The 17,176-nt window shown below is 34.8% G+C and overlaps 1 protein-coding gene and 1 long non-coding RNA gene across 10 annotated transcripts; both read left to right on the top strand.

Moving 5' to 3' along the window:
- The first annotated feature begins 517 nt into the window (after positions 1–517).
- Positions 518–4,256, top strand: LOC111872208. Its single transcript, XR_002844183.2, has 3 exons — positions 518–620; positions 1,202–1,356; positions 4,101–4,256. It is a non-coding gene; the product is annotated as an uncharacterized LOC111872208 (long non-coding RNA).
- Positions 4,255–16,918, top strand: LOC111872207. 9 transcript variants are annotated; one of them, XM_033754608.1, is made up of 6 exons: positions 4,255–4,294; positions 5,218–5,448; positions 7,367–7,611; positions 7,748–10,040; positions 10,179–10,351; positions 14,635–16,918. In XM_033754608.1, the coding sequence occupies exon 6, from the start codon at positions 14,730–14,732 to the stop codon at positions 16,299–16,301; it is 1,572 nt and encodes a 523-aa protein (XP_033610499.1). In that variant the 5' UTR covers positions 4,255–4,294; positions 5,218–5,448; positions 7,367–7,611; positions 7,748–10,040; positions 10,179–10,351; positions 14,635–14,729; the 3' UTR covers positions 16,302–16,918. The 9 variants fall into 9 exon arrangements, with proteins under 9 accessions (XP_033610499.1, XP_033610495.1, XP_033610494.1 ...); XM_033754604.1 differs by having other exon boundaries at positions 5,218–7,611; positions 7,748–7,837; positions 9,959–10,040; XM_033754603.1 differs by having other exon boundaries at positions 5,218–7,611; positions 7,748–7,837; positions 9,878–10,040.
- The last annotated feature ends 258 nt before the right edge of the window (positions 16,919–17,176 follow it).

The following is a 17,176-nucleotide window of genomic DNA, read 5'->3' as shown; positions in this document are numbered from 1 at the left end:
AGCAGTAAAAAAAATGCTGGTGGTATAATAGCATACTTTCTTACCGACAGGGCAGGTGGTATGACAGCATACCTTCTTACCGACCGAGCCCTCGGCACTGGCTCATTTTTTTAATCAAGAGAGTGTCCGCCGGCCACCGCGGCAACGGTGGCTATGTTGCCCGCCAATAGCATTGAGTTGCATACACCTGCTTTGTGTTGTGACAGATTTTAATAAAGAACTTGTATATAATAACACAACAGGATGCACGAAATGAAAAATTAAAGTTTGTATCTGTCTCGTTATGACGTCAAGATTATAAACAAGTATAATCACATTTGACACTATCACTTAATTAATTCACCAATAAATAAATATTTTTTTACTGTCATGAAAATTGAATATGAGGTTAGTGATTTACCTGGAATACACAGAACAGCGAATTTTTTAGAATTATATTATATGCAAAACTTACTGCTGAGTCACCCGTCACAACTTTCTTTCACACTAATGCCAACATTGACGACTCACGTTTCTTCTATAATTGCTGTTAAGGGTTCGAATTTCTCACGTCAGAGGTGTTAATTCGTGTGACATCACACTTAATTGAACGTGGGTTGAACGTAAGATTAACGAAGCCGGTAGGAATAAAGTATTCATTATTAAATTTAATTATTAATAGGTCCGTGAAACGTTTTAAAAATTCGTTTGGAAATTAATGTCGCCATGTGCCTTCATTCGCGGTGATTCAGCCATCTTCCTTATGAGGGCGATGTTTATATGTTGTAAATATTCAAAATGTTTCACAGACTTATGAATAATCCTGTATTGAAATAATTCATAAATGTGACATTACATGTTGAAAAATCCAGAATAGTGGAAAGTGCTAGAATTATTACATGTTAGCGAAATAACAGGGACTTTTCGCTGGTCAGGCGTGAGTCATTGCTAAACAGAGTAATCGCCATGATGGCTTTGGCTAACGATGTGGGATAGGAAAGCAGAAAAAGATCATATTCCTCATTTAACAAATATTATTTATTTTTATATGCTTGATCTGGTCTTCAGTCTTACCTACTATTTTAATACCATAATTTCTTTCTTCAGTTGCATCTGCCTCGTCTGGAAAAGAAATGTTAATTATATTAAAATAGTTTGACTTGTGGAACAAATATGAAAACAGACTGAAGTTAAAATGAGAACTCAAGCCCATTTGTTTCAGTTAAGTTCAGACACTGGCCCACAACAGACTTACCTCTTCCACTTTTATGAGCAAAAACTTTTCTGCAAGAGTTGCCAGACCCACGTGAAGTTTATGAAACTGTAGGACAATGTAAACTGGGGAAGACTTTCAGCTTCCAATATCTACATTTGTGGGTGAGTAGCCTTTAAATTTAAGTAGCATTTTGGGAGTTCTGATTATTAAGTAAAGATAATCTCAATTTCATGCATCCTGCTGTGCTTTTCATGCAATACGGACAATTATTCTTAATGACGAGGCAGCATTACACAATTCATTAATTGCTACACCATGGGCCTCTCTTAAAATCTTCTATATAAAGTAATATCGAATTTCCCTATTGTCTATGGAAATGCACACAAAGTATATCCAACGACTGATTCAATGTTTTTGAAAACATCATTAATATTATATCTTGTTATAATACTTCCAATTTTTAATTTTTATATAATCTGAACTGCAGTTAAATGGTAGATTTTTGTTGATATGTATTTGCCTGATGATGGCCTATAGTGGGCGAAACATGTAGCAAAGCCACAGCTGAATGCTGACTTTGATGTTTTACTATTTGCTGTGTTGTAACAGTTCATTAAAAAGTAAAGATACTTCATTTCAGCCATGAATTGTAGTTCAACCCAACAAGCTGATCTGTCAGACTTTAGTAATTATCATACCAGCTGCAACAACAGCCCTTGTTGCAATGTACAGTGCTTAAAATGTTCTGAAGGATATGAGGCGATGTTTCAAATGCCCATGACTCTTCGTGTTATTCATAAAAATATAGTGTGGCTAGAGGGAAGAAGCCTCCTGTGCAAAACCTCTTAGTGTTGATTTTTGAAGTATGCTGTTGTGTAAAGTTTGTTATGCTAAAATTATAGGTGTACTTTCATATATATATATATACTTACGTAGATGTTTATATAGACAGCAACATGTACCTAGTTTTCTCTGTGCTTGCTTCTAGACGAACCTCTTTACTAGTGTCAATTAAAGTTTCTGTGTTTTTCTTTACGGTATCTATATTATCATCCAGTAGCAGCGCAAGTTAAACACCAAATCCAAGCAATTAACCAACAAACAAGTAAATCTAACGTCCAACAAGCTAAAGACATCATAGATAGACCAATACCAATATGTTTTTAATGAATACTATACAAACATTGCCCATCACATCCAGAGTAACAATCAGACAGCACAAAACAATGAAGACAGGATCAACACAATAAAATACAACAGCAATAGCATGTTCTTACCCCCAACCACTGAAAGGGAGGTGGTAGACATAATTAAAAGACTGGGTAACAAAAAATCAAAGGGCATTGACGATATTCCAGAGTTCATTATTAAAAAATGTCATCCTCAACTAGTAAATGCTCTAACATACATTATAAATCTGTCATTTTCATCTGGTTATTTCCACGACCAACTAAAAATAGCAAAAGTGAAACCCTTGTATAAGAATGGTTGTACTGCAGATGTTGGGAACTACAGGCCAGTGTCATTAATTTCGGTTTTTTCTAAAATAATCGAAACAATTATGCACAATAGACTTTTATCATTCATAAATAAGTACAGCATAATCAGCAATAGACAGCATGGATTCTGCAAAGGAAAATCAACACATACAGCAATCACAGAATTTACAAAAATGGTTTACAAAGCACTAGATGAAAAAGAAACACCTATAGGGATATTTTTGGATTTATCGAAAGCGTTTGACCTAGTAGATCATGATATATTGCTAAGTAAGATGGAAAGAATGGGAATACTAGGGGTTACACTAAGGTGGTTCCAAACATACTTAGAAAACAGAGAACAAGCGGTAGAAATTACATACAGATGCAAAAAAACTAATCGTAACATTAATTACCTTCCCGAAAGAGACCCATCAGCTATGGCATCCCACAAGGTTCCGTTCTGGGACCAGTGTTGTTTCTGTTATACATAAACAACCTGGAGGCCACCATTGAACATGGGAAACCTATGTTCTTTGCCGATGATCCTAGCATTTTTATAGCAGGAAATAGCGCTAACGAAATTCAAAGGAAAACAAATGAAACAATAAACAAGATCACAGAGTGGTTTGAGAGGAATCAACTAACTATTAATAACGAGAAAACAATAGCAATAGCCTTCCATCATCCTTAGAAACTACAACTTGAATGCCCTCCAATAAAGATTTATGACACTGTTATCAACTACACAGATCACTCAAAATTTCTGTGAGTTTGGCTAGATAAGCATCTAAGATGGACTATTCATAAGCAAAAGCAAGTATGTTTTGGCCTAAGGGTAGTTAGAAGAGTAACTGGACTAGAGACTGTCCGCACGTTATGTTATGCTCATTTCCAATCTTTGTTATCATAGAGACTGATATTTTGGGGCAACTCGGTAAATGCAAAATTGATCTTTAAATTACAAAAGAGAGCTATAAGAGCTATGACCCAGGTGCCAAAAACGACCAGTTGTAAACAGATTTTCAGATCATTACATATATTACCTCTACCATCTTTGTACATATACAAAATTCTAATATACATAAAATTCAATTCGAATGAATTCACAACCAGCTCAGTATTACACTCATACAACACAAGGAAAAAAGATGACTTGCACATCGTCCCGTGTAATACAAGTCTATGCAAGAACAACTTTAACAGTGTAGGACTTCGACTGCTAAATCATCTGCCACGATATATTAAAGAAATACCGGTACTATATAAGTTCAAAAGCGCTTTGAAAACTTACTTTCTTGATCAGTTTTTATAAAGTGGATGAGTTTCTCTTGTGTGAGACAAACACTAATCAATTATAACCACATAATTAATGAATAATCGGTTTTGGGAATCCCTACTGCGCAGTTTTCCTTTCTTTCTTCCAGCAACCAAGATAACACAGTCTGAGATATACCGGAATGGGCTGTTCTGGAGAGATTGCAGATGCCAAGAAGCTGCACCAAGAAGGGAGAACAGATGTAATGAGATGTTGCAGTGTAGAGTCTACAGTGAAACGTTATACCAGTGGTATCACCAAATTCACCAGTATTATCTCAAAGGCCACGCCATAGCTTAAGCGGTTAGTCACTGGCTTCCCACCACTGCAGTCTAGTCAAGTGAGAGTTGTGATGGACAAAATGGTGCTGGGGCAGGTTTTCCCTGAGTACTTCGGTTTCCCCTGCCAATCCTCATTCCATCAAATTCTCCTTAAACATTATCACCAGTACAGGCACAATAGGACATATGGAAGCCGATGTGCTGAGGGGACCTAATATGGATTCCACCTCACACTATGTGAAATCTTAACTATTGTAATCTATTGTAAACAATTTTAAGTATCGCAACTTTATTCTCTTATTGTTATCAGCCAATGTACAGTAACTGACTTGTCCTATATCATGTAACAGTGATATATATATAGAGACGAAATAAATAAATACATACACACACACCATCGGCATGGACCAGCAGCTGATGTGTCCCGTCTAATTTCAGTCCCACCTGGTTTTCCTGGACCTTCCTAATGGTATACTTAAAAGCAAAGTCCTGTGATATCACTAAATACAATTATTGTTATAAATATGATACTATCAACTATAATAATGAAATTACCCATTTGATTGTTTTCACAAATCTTTTTCAGGCTTTCATTTCTAACAGATAATGTGATCACATTGAAAGTCTTCTTGGGTGATTGTTCATGTGAGGATGAAGTTATAGTTCACCACTTTGGACACTTTCTGTGTCTCCATCATCAGGACTTCACTGCTATTGATATCACTTTGCATGTTAAACTATGAGAAAATTCCTTCCAACATCTTAACTGAACACCATCACATTCCTTTAAAATATCACATCAATTCTTGAAGACAGAACAGATACAGTGTCTGAAATGTTGGATACCAACACGGCTGATCACCTGAGAGGACTTCATTGCAAATAATCACTACAAGAGCTTCAAATCATTCATAATGTAATCATTGCTGGTTGTTTTGCTTTCAGATGTCCACCTAAATGTTGCAGTGGATAATTTTCTCCTTACATTGGAACCTATTGACATTGAATCAGACTCTCAGCCTATCATATAAAAGCTAATTAGCTGTACATTCTTCTCTCTGGCACCATCAGTTATAGACACAGTACCAGTTCCAGCCAATCACAGTGCAGTATTTAGACTTGATAGTGAGACAGGAGAACTGAGAACAGCCATCGGTATATTTGGCTTTGATGATGGTATGCTTATTTTTCTAGCAAGGAACCAACATGAAGCAGGGCATAGTTACTAACTGCTTCATAGTGGTTTCTTGCTTGGCTTACTCTTTCACTTTGAATGTGGAGGCATTAGGTTTTTCTGAAACATCAGTTAACCTTCACCAGACAATGACTAGCTTTGGAATCATGCAATGCAATGCAGTGTAAAGTAAAGTAAAGTAAAGTAAAGTCCAGAACAGATAAGTAATTTGCTGGTGGCCTTTGTGAGCACAGTCATCCATGGTTTGGCCCCCATTGTGACCCATGACCATTTATTTGTTCATTCCAAGTGACCACTTATGTGTTTAAAGCAGTTTAGGCTTTGTCCTGGCCAAGACTTGAACGAAGCATATGCCAAAAGGATGTCAGAAGCAGTACTGCATGAGCAGTTTTGCTTGGTTTTATGTTCTTGTAATAATAATTCATGGACTTACATTTGTTGTTGTGCATGTTTCCAGCTGGTTTGTAATGAAACTATGATCTCTTAATGATATGAAATCATTGCTTCAAGAACCAAATAATGTTTACCTGAATGATGTTTATGAGTACAACATCCAAGGTCTTCAGGTAACCATAGTTTTCAGATATGTGAAGGACTGATAAGTAATAGCTCACGACCTCAGTATACAGCCGTTGTGATAGTGTGGGTTGTCTGAAGTGTATGTGATATGAATGATGTTTTGAAAATTGTATCACACTCTTCCATCATCAGGTGTAAGGAGGAAGGAAGCCTACTCTGTTGAGCCCTTTGGAAGACTAGTCCTGTTCACTGGATTACAGAAGAAGTTTATTTGGTGTGTGTATTCTGTTAATGTCAAATATCATCAGTGGGTGATAAAAATAGAAGAATCTCTAATGAAAATTACAAAAGAAACTATGAGAATGTAAAACTGAAATCCTCTGTGTAGGGCTCCATCATACTCCATCGTAGTCACTAGAAGCACCTAAAAGGTGACAGGATCGGATAATATTCTAAGGCCCATGAGTACGGTTGATTCACTGTACAGATCACGGCTGCATATTCCAATACATTTGAGGTAAATTTTAGAATTTGTATGAGAGCTGCTTGTGCATCCATTTGACGCTCTCATTTGTTTGTATTGTAGGCAAATTTATTTTGTTGTAGCCCTTATTAACATTTCTGAACCAAATTGAATTTTATTGTATAGTATTTGACAGCATGGAGTCCATTTCATGTGAGGATGATGAGGATGAGTTTTGGATCCATTTCAGGGAATATCATCTCCAGTGACAAGTATATAAGTTGAGGTTATAGCCATAAATGATGTCATTTTCCAAGTAAATGTTTATCACCCACATTTTATAGAACCTACACTGAATTTTCTGTATTATGTATTTGTGCATTTGTTTCTGGAGATGAACGCAGTGCTTTATTTTTTGGTCAGCTCTTCAGAGAAAGGCTGAAAATATTCATAAGACGCTTCAGAAATTTGTCTTTGGCTTAATTTAAAATCTTGTGTGTCTGACTTTTATCATTTAATAGTACTTACATGTGATACTTGAGGGTCTTGATGGTAGTAATGATAATGATTACTGTCTTCTATGATGAAATTGTGTGTAGTTTAGTAGAAGTTTTTAATAGAAGTTTTTACATGTGTTTTGGAGGAACATAACTGCCTATATTCAGGATTGAAAAACCAGTCTTTAACCATGAAAGATGGAGGCAGAAATCTGTAAATTGTTTTTAGTGTCTCTTAAAAATTTAGTGATTCAGACATAAAATGGTTTAAAGGTAAACCTGAGTTCTGTTCTTAGCACATACTTTGAAGTAAGCCGGGTTTTATTGGCAGAGGACCATGTTTCATACTTCTTTTTGTATCTGTGTTAGAATGTACTGATATTTCCTTCTTTCTTGAGACACCGTCTACTGTTTCTAAAGTTGCAGCATCACTGAGAATGCCTTTGTGAAAAGATGTGCTCTAAACTCAAAATTACTTAGTTGCAAACTACAGCCATCCATATGTCATCTTCACATACATAATTAGAAGCTGGAAATGAGGAATACACTTTGATGCAAGATATGTGTGATCCAGCATTGGAAATATGCAACAAGGTGATGGAATGTAATTATACATGGCAGCAGTTGGCACCACTATTTGCTGGCCAAGTTAACCTGGTATACATGTAAGTCAATATTTTGTCTTTTTTTACTTCTTAATAATCCTTATTTGTAAGAAATTTATCTCTGTTTTTTATTACAAACATCATTAATGAATATATATGCTGTGATTTTAAAGGCAGAATATTTATTTCCTTGAAGAGATCTCTACATGATTCCCTGTAACCATGACCCATCATCAATCGTGACGAGTTTCGCCAGTGAATCAAGCCATGTCATGGCTGAATGGAAGTAAGAATAATAAGTAATTTTCAGGGTATTTATAGACATAAGTGGTTTTATGTTCCTTATCATGTAGCAGGCTGAGCTTAATTTATTCATAACCTCTTCAATATGTCTTTCCCAAGTCAAGGAGCTCTCAATAGTCAAGCCAAGAAATTTAGTGGCATAAGAGCTCATAATGTGTGTACCTAAATTTCCTATATCCCTCTCAACCAACATATTGTTTTTTGCAGTGAAATTGATGCAATGTGTTTTCACTGTATTTAATGACAAGAAGTTCTTTTTAAACCAATCAGCAAGTACCCCATAAACTTCATTTAGTGTATTTTTAAACTGTAAAGAATTAGCAGTGAAACCAAAACACTAGCATTGTCTGCAAATAAAATAGGGACACTATTTGACTCCAAAGTCTTAGGTAAGTCATTTATATATACTATAAACAGCAGTGGTCCCAGCACTGAACCTTATGGGACCCTGTTCGTTACTTTAACACATTCAGAGAGTATTTTTTTATTGTCTAGTCCATTTAAAATTGTTGTTCTCTGAAATCTGTCTTGTAAATAAGACTTACAAAGATTATATTGTTTATCATTTATTCCATAATACTTCAATTTATCCAATAATACTTCATGACTAACACAATTGAATGCTTTTTCCAAGCCACAGAAAAAGCCACTAATGTTTTATGATTTAGTGAATTCAATATTTCAGAGCTTAATCAAAAAATAAAATTATCAGTCCCCAGATTCGCTCTAAATCCAAATTGATGGTTACTTCAGATGTTATTCTTATTAAGATGCTTTATCAGTCTACTATACATTACTTTCTCAAATATTTTATTAAAGGAGATCATGTAAATAGAAATAATATTCCTGTCACCTCTTTGTACACTGATACAGTCATGGCATATTCTAGCCTGTCTGGAAATACATCTTGAAACAAAACTCTGTTACATAGTTAATTTAATGGAGCACTAATGAAATTGTTACAAGCTTTTAGTATATTATTAGAAATTTCATCATAACCATAATTATGGCTTATTTAATGGCCTAATGTTGATATACAGTGTGCTGTAGACCAGTGCTTCTGTGAAGCGAAATGTGTGGATTATGGGTTAGCCTGACTTGACAGGAGAGTGTCCAACTCCTCTGCCAGAATGTGTGCTGATTCATTTGCACTGCATTGGTTGTCAAGCTTGGGAGTTTTATTTGTTATGGCAGTGTGTGGGTATCGTTCCTTGTTGAGATGGTCTGTTCCCATGTGTGAACCAGCAGGTTACTAGGATTTTATGAACTTTTAAAGGTTTTTAAAGATTTTAAGTTTAAAAATGTGTTCACATGCGACAGACTAAGGTGACAGTGCAGTTTCGACAAAAGTGCCTACACCTGATGATGACTGTATGAGGATGAAACACTTTGTAAAATCATATATACAACACAAAAATAAAACATTGCATTTAAGATGGTGGTGACATGTACAAGAGGTCAGTACTCATGCAATGGGATGCTGAAATACATTACATAAAAATATTGTTCTGAGAATCACAGGCCCCCTGAAATGTATGTGAGCCATTCAGAACAGCAAATACTTAATCAGTAGTGAGCCAGTTCTTGATTAGGATACATTATTATGTCCTTTTCTCACAGCGTGCCAGAAAATGATGCATATGGAAATACAAATTTGTAATTATTAATTTCCTGCATTTGTTAAGAAGAGTACTGTGGAGTGATGAAGATGTGAAATGGGGATGAACATTAGAAGTACTACAAAAATGTGATAACCACAGGAACTATAGGAGGTCCTATTAAATGCACAAGTTGTGGTAAGGATATGGTCTGTAAACTGTGTCTGTTTTCAACATTCAGTGGGAATCAAACTTGCAGTAACAGGGGCTGGACTGAACACACTGGACTTTTCTAACAGTAATGACTCAGATTAAAAGTTTTATAGAGAGAAGTTAGTTGTATGGAAGAGATTTAGAGGATCTCTAAGCTTTGCAAATAAGTGTGTACTGTCTTGTTTTGTTCCTGCATCACATGGTGATGACAGGATGTTGACAAGACAACTATTCCCAGTGTCATTGCACCACAGAATGTATAAACAAGGTCAATGAATAATCCTCTGATCCAGGGGAGTTCGTGAGAACACGTGACAGTTCTGACAAGTTGATTCTGCACTCACTTGGACCCCATTTGGTGCCTACAACTGACAGGTATGTCAAACAGCAACATCCATCAGTTCACTGGGGATATGATTTGGGGGGGGGGAGCTTCAGCACCCCATATAATTATATGTATGATTTAAGAATATTTTCATTGATTCATGAGTGTTTTCATGTTGTATTTTTTAGCTCTTACCACTTTGTTGCCGGAACCAACAGCACTAGCACTTCCCTCTTCATGAGCCTGATGCCATGGAGCTGAACACTACTACCAGTTGTGCTCCTACTCAAGAATTTCCCAACATTTCATGGAACCTGAAAATTAATTGCCATGTTGACAACCTGACATAACTGAATTTGAGGTATTTATGTTTCCAGAGATTATTATTTAAATTGGAGGTGACACATGTGAAGAACATGAAAGACTTACTGGTCAACTACTGAACAGTTCATTTCACATTCTTATGGCAAAATAATGAGCCAAGAGATGTTTTCACATTCTTAGGTTCCTCCGCTTTTCAAACAGTTCTTTTACAATGAGGTCTGAAACTGTGACTGCCTGTGGACACTACAACACATCTTCAACTTTCTGAATGATTCTTGCTCAAAATATTATGCACTCTGAACATCTGTCTGTGGGCAAAATAACAGTACTTATCAAGAGGGGTGTAATTTTCAAACACTACATACCCAAGAAACTCAACAACTCTGGAAAAAATACTTGAGTTTTGGGACATGTATGGCTGCACAACTCTGCTTTGGGATGACAGGACACTTGTGACTGGAGATATGATTGGAACACAAGAAATATTAAATCAATCAACAAGAAAGTTAGAAAACCATGGACACAAGCTACATGTGAAAAACTTCTTTTCCTTACATAATTTGTTCAGTGATCTGACAAAGAGAAAATCAACTGCTATTGGAGAAACTTAGCAAAAAATAAATGCCACAAAACCTACCAATACTGACCTGAAACATGACATTTATGCTAGACAAGAGATGATTTAAATAAACCATGGTATATACATACTGTTGTATTGCAATTCGAACATTCCACAATCACTTGATGTAGTCATACTGTTATAGAATAAAGTCTTATGTTACGTATACAGATGAAATTTTTTTGTGTTGGTAAGATAATTTTCCTCAATTTACACATCAGGTTATGTGCCCAGGCACATAATAAGGAACAGCCAATTTGATTAATGAAGTGAGACAGAAGGTAAATTCGTTCGAGAAAGTACAAAGGACAACGTGTTGGATTGGAATTTTATTCAACATGGAAGAAGTGAAATACAGGAGCCCATTGTTTGATGGAAACAATTATGTGGACTTGAAGTTTCGTATGACGGTAAATTTAGACGAGTTTGATTTATTAAGAAATACCGAAACTCCGCTAAGTAAATTGATGGAGGAATATCCGGAACCAGAGAATGCAGAAGCTGCTGATGAAGCCGCTGTGCGAATGGTAAGGAATGGATTAATTCAGAATGATAAGAAGTGTAAAAGTAGAATAGTACAACGAATGCAAGATGCCCAGTTGGAATATGTGAAAGGACAGGAGACTGTTATGATGTCTGGAAGAGTCTACAAGATGTGTTTGAGATGAAAGATATGACTAGTAGAGTAATGTTGAAGACAAAGTTGTTAAATTTGAAGAATCAACCATCTTTAGAGACACTAAGTGAAAATTTTTTTTAAGTTTGAGAAAATAATACGAGAATTGGAAGGGACTGGTTGTAATAATAATAATAATAATTTTATTTTATTTAACATTCATCATAGTTTCAAATTGTAACTTTTGAACAAGTCACATACATATACAACTTTTCCAGTCTAATTTGACTCCTGCCCAATCAGTTGAACATCATCAAATATCACTATAACATAACATTCAATTACAATTAAAATCACACACCCGGTATAATTAAAATATATTAGGTACAGTCAATTTACAACTATCTTCCATTATAAAAAACTAGGTCACCTTACTATATACATCTTAATTACCACCGTCATATTCTTAAATTTAAAACCTGTTATACTCCACAAAAGATAAAATTCAATTTAGATAATGATTAAATACTTTGGAGTGCAGTGTCTTTTAAAACTTCCATTCCCTTTTTAGGCTGAATCATATTAAAAAATACTCCTAATTACTAGTCATTTTATTTACACTTAAAATCTATTTATCAAGGAAAGTCTTATTCGTTTAACTATCCTTCTGAGAGGAACTCATGCAAATTATACCATGAGCATTCCAGTAAATATCTTTTCAGTCTATGTAGGAATTCTCTATCTGCTTTTACCATTCTTAGTTCCAAAGGCAGTCTATTATAAAGCTTAATAGCCATATTTGTTACACCCTTCTCATATGTTAAGGTATTATAACTTTGCATCTGAAGGTCTTCTTTCTTTCTCGTGTCATACTTGTGTAGGTCAGAGTTTTTTGTGGTGTAAATGTTATATTTCTTGAAATAACGTAACACCTCTAAAATATACAAAGATGCTATCTTTAAAATTTTTAATTCTCTAAATATAGGTCTACTTGATGTTCTTTTTGTTACCCCTTTCATTATTCGAAGAACCCTTTTTTTGTAAAATCAGAATTTTTTTACTTTCAGTTTCTCCCCCCCCCCCAAAAAAATATTAAACCATAACTTATTTGAGATTGGAATTTAGCAAAGTACACATTCCTAGGGACATGTGGGCTTACTTCGCATTTCAAAGCTTTAATAATGTAACACACCTTACTGAGCTTTGTACAGACCGACTGAATATGAATGTTTCATTTTAATTTGTGGGTTAAATTAATACCAAGAAACCTAAACTGNCTCCTTGTATCTTCCTGATAAATGACTGACACACTGATATTGTTGATTTATCTTTTTGGAATCCATATTGTTTTTCAGTTAATATTTTAAATTTGGCTGTAAAGGACACCAGCCTATTGTATGCTATTTTTTCCAAGATCTTTGAGAATACTGATAGCACTGATATAGGTCCATAGTTGCTCGCTTCATGTTTGTTTCCTCTTTTATAAACTGGCTTGATCTTTGCAGTTTTCAATAAGTCAGGGAAAACTTCTTGATCTGTTGATTCATTAAATATCAAATTGAGTGGTTTTTTTTATACTTGTGATGCATATTTTTATAAGAAAATCTGGGATTCCATCAGCTTCCTCTGAGGGTTTGCCCTTTAATTTAGATGATTCTATGACAATTTCTTCTTCTGAGATAGGCCAAAAATACATTGAATTTGGGTTTCCTGTTACAACTTTTTATAACGACATTTCTTTGGTCTTACTCTTGTTTTTCTCCACAAGTTCTTCAACTTTGTCTATAAAATATGAGTTCAGTGTGTCAGCCACCTCCTGGGGGTGGGATATTTTCATATTATATCCTTGTAGCCATATCTCCTGGTCATCCTTTCCTACTTTGCCCATTCTTTTATTTATTATCTGCCATATTATTTTATTTGGGTTAGATGCCCCTTCTATCCATTTATCATTTTGTCTCTTTTTTGCTTCTAAAATAACCCTTTTATATATCCTTTGATAACTACTGATATAGCTTACTATTTCGATTGGCAAAGCTATCCTCCATTTTAAATTGTTTAAAACCCTCATTTTCTGGCAAGATATTTTTATTCCTTTTGATATTTATTTCTTATTCTTAGTATTTCTCTTTATTACTGGTTTCAGTGGAAATACTTGATTAAAATAGTCTAATTTTTTTTTATAAATTGCTTATATGTCTCATTTACACACATTTCCACATATATTTTCCCCCAAGATTCACTAGTCAACAAGGTTATAAATTTAGCAATATTGTCCTTGGTATACTTTCTTTTTAAAGTTTTTTCCTCTCATTATTACCTTTGTCTATTAATACCCATAAAATCTGGGCCAAATGGTCCAAATACCCCATATTTATAATCTCAATGTAATTCTTGTTAAACTATCTATTTAACACTATCATATCTAACGGTGATTCCGAGATACTAGTAGCTCTTGTTGGACTAGAGACTATATTTATTAAATTATAAGATACTAACAAATTTTCAAGTGACTGGACCTGCTCATTTTCCTGGAGCAGGTTTATATTCCAGTCTCCACAAATTATTAATTTTTTTGTTTTTTGTTTTTGTGTATTCTCTCAATGAGAGATTCGAGTTTCTTCAAGAATATTTTCACATCACCTTGAGATGATCTATAAATACATATCAATACCCATTTAAGTTTTTCAGTTTCCACACCTGATATCTCAAAAGTTTTTTTCACTACTCAGTTCATTTAAAAACGTGACTTCCCTTGCGTTCACCTCTTTGTTTACAAATATACATGATCCACCACTCTTACTTTCCTTTCTACAAAATTTAGTAACCAGTTTAACCTTACCCATTTCTACCAAGGTTAGTGAGAATTCGTCCAACCAGTGTTCAGTAAAGCACAGTATATTTACATCCTGCAAGCTAGAGTTTAAAAGTACTGTCAATTCCATAAACTCTGAACATTATGGTGTAAGATTATAAACATGTTATCTTTTAAATTCCCTCTTGCTTCTCATTTACTTAAACTGTTACTTATGTTTTCCCTTGTTATTTCCATAAATAATCCTGGTTCATTTTATGGATGAAACAGACAAAGTATGCCACTTGTATCTCAGCATGTCTGCTGAATATGAAATAATAGTAACACCATTGAGAACATTACCAGAAAAGAGTTAAACACTTGCCATGTTGAAGGGTCAGTTATTAGAAGAGGAGATGAAAAGAATGACCAAAAGGGGTGTTACGAAACCAAAATTGAACACTGATACAGTTACCGCATTCAAATCTCACAAGAACTATCAGCAATCAAAGTGGAAGGAGGAGGTAGTGGCATCACTTTTCTGTTCAATTGTCATAATTATGGGATTAGAGGACATAAAAGAAGTAATTGCAGGAAACTGGTTCAGCACAGTGGTAATTATTGTGGAGGGTAACCCTAGTGGAAATCAACCTAATGGCAGGCACAACAAAGGAAGTAATTGTGTAGGACAATGGCTCCATGGAAGTCACCAGAATGGAATTAAACCCCAACCAAAATGGAGGAATCAAGAAGGAAGTGCTCAGTGTACAGAAAAGGTCCGAAGTGAAGGAGAGGCTGGCAAACCCTACACATTTGTTGCTAGGACTGATAATGGTGAAGTGTATTTAAGTGCAAACCATAATTTAACATGGGTATTAGACTCTGGAGCTGCGGATCATCTAGTTAAGGAAGATACATGTGTGATAAACAGATATGAGTTGCTTGTTCCAACAAACTTTCATATTGCTAACAATGATAGTTATTCAATGGCATATGCAAAGGGAGATATAATAACAGAGTCCTGTGTGAATAGAGAGATAAGGAACATTAAGATTTCAGACTTGACTTACAACTTATTATCATTGTCTAATCTAGACAGGATGGGTTTTGTTATGAATATAGAAACTGGTAAAGCAGAGATAATAAAAAATAGTACAGTTGTTGGAACTGCAGATCGAGACAGAAATTTGTATAAATTGATAATGTTATATATATATATGAAAGTTCTAGATGGTATTGAAAACTGTGAGAATAAGGTATGCAAGTTAAAGAAATCATTGTATGGACTGAAACAGCCATCAGCAGTCTGGAATAAGAATTTTGATGAGTTTGTCAAAGGGAATGGTTTTAGAAAGTGTGATGCTGACAGGTGCTTATATGTGTGTAATAAGAACCAGACCATCTTATATTTGCTACTGTATGTAGATGATTTTATAATTGCTAGTAACTGTATGGAAGAGCTGGTAAAAACTAAAGAGATCATGATGAGGAAATTTCAAATGAGAGATATGGGAGATCTGTCATATTTCCTTGAAATCTCAATTACTCAAACTGATGGAAATTTATATTTGGATCAATCAGCTTATATAGACAGAGTTTTGAAGAAATTTAACATGGAAAAGTGCAAACCAGTTAATACACCTATAGAGATATCTCCATCAGAGAACTTAGGATCTGAAACAGTTATAGGAGTTAAAACTTACAGAGAGTTATTGGGTGGTCTGTTGTGTACAGCATTAATTACAAGACCAGATATTTGTACTGCAGTAAATTTCTATGGAAGATTTCAAAATTATGCAACAGAAATTCAATGGAAGGGTTTGAAACGAATTCTTAGATATGTGAATGGGACTAGAACTGTTGGTTTACAATATCAAAGTAATGATAATGGTGAACTGATGTCATTTGTTGATTCTGTGCATCACATGAAGATAGTTAATCAGTATCAGGATGTGTAATTAAGGTATATGGAAATACAGTTGATTGATACACTAAGAAACAGAGCACAATTGCATTGTCATCAACAGAAGCAGAATTTAATGCTTTGTCAGAGGGTTTAAGAGAATTGGGTTGGGTAAATAAGTTACTGGAAGAAATGGGTGTGAAGGTGAAAACTCCAGTAATCATGCATGAAGACTGTCAGTCATGTATACACATGATTACTGGTGAATGGGGTCAGAAAAGGTTATGTCGTATGGACATTAAGTATAAGTTTATAAGGTACTGGGTTGAACAAGGATTTATAGTAGTTAACTGTATAAACTCTGAAAATCAAGAGGCTGACTTGTTCACCAAACCGTTACTACTTATTAGGATTTCAAAACTAAAGAATAAAACAGGAATGATTGAAGTTAATTAGTTGTCATCTTTATTTGAGTAATTAAGTCTGTGTTATGTTTGGTATGATCTCGAAGTTATTGGTGGAATGAAGAATTGAGGAGGGGTGTTTTATAGCAATTCTAACATTCCACAGTCACTAATACATATTCCTTTTAGTTGTGGAACTGACTCACTAAACTGTAGTCTCTTTGTCTTTTTGTATCCCAGAAGGCTGTGCAGTTGTCGCGTGTGATGTAGTCATNAAGTCAATGAGCAAATCACTTAAGGTCCATACTCATTAGACTCATTATGTTCAGAGACCATGATTGGGCCGATTTCTAAAATAAGCTTTCAGCAGTGCACTAGCTAACAGACAAAACATGCCATTTCAAAACAACACACTTTAGAAAATTGTTATCATTCTGTTTATGTTCATGTCTGAAAAATTCAGATACCACATAATATTTATTTTACAAAGTATTTAAATTGAAGCAACTCTACAGACAGGAAATTA

Source organism: Cryptotermes secundus, unplaced genomic scaffold, assembly GCF_002891405.2.
Source record: "Cryptotermes secundus unplaced genomic scaffold, Csec_1.0 scaffold707, whole genome shotgun sequence".
Taxonomy (NCBI): domain Eukaryota; kingdom Metazoa; phylum Arthropoda; class Insecta; order Blattodea; family Kalotermitidae; genus Cryptotermes; species Cryptotermes secundus.
Note: the sequence above shows the minus strand (reverse complement) of the source record. Positions and strands in the feature narration are given on the sequence as shown.

Coding starts and splice junctions, on each gene's coding strand:
- LOC111872207 (XM_033754608.1), top strand. CDS start 14,730: ATGTTGAAGGGTCAGTTATTAGAAGAGGAGATGAAAAGAATGACCAAA.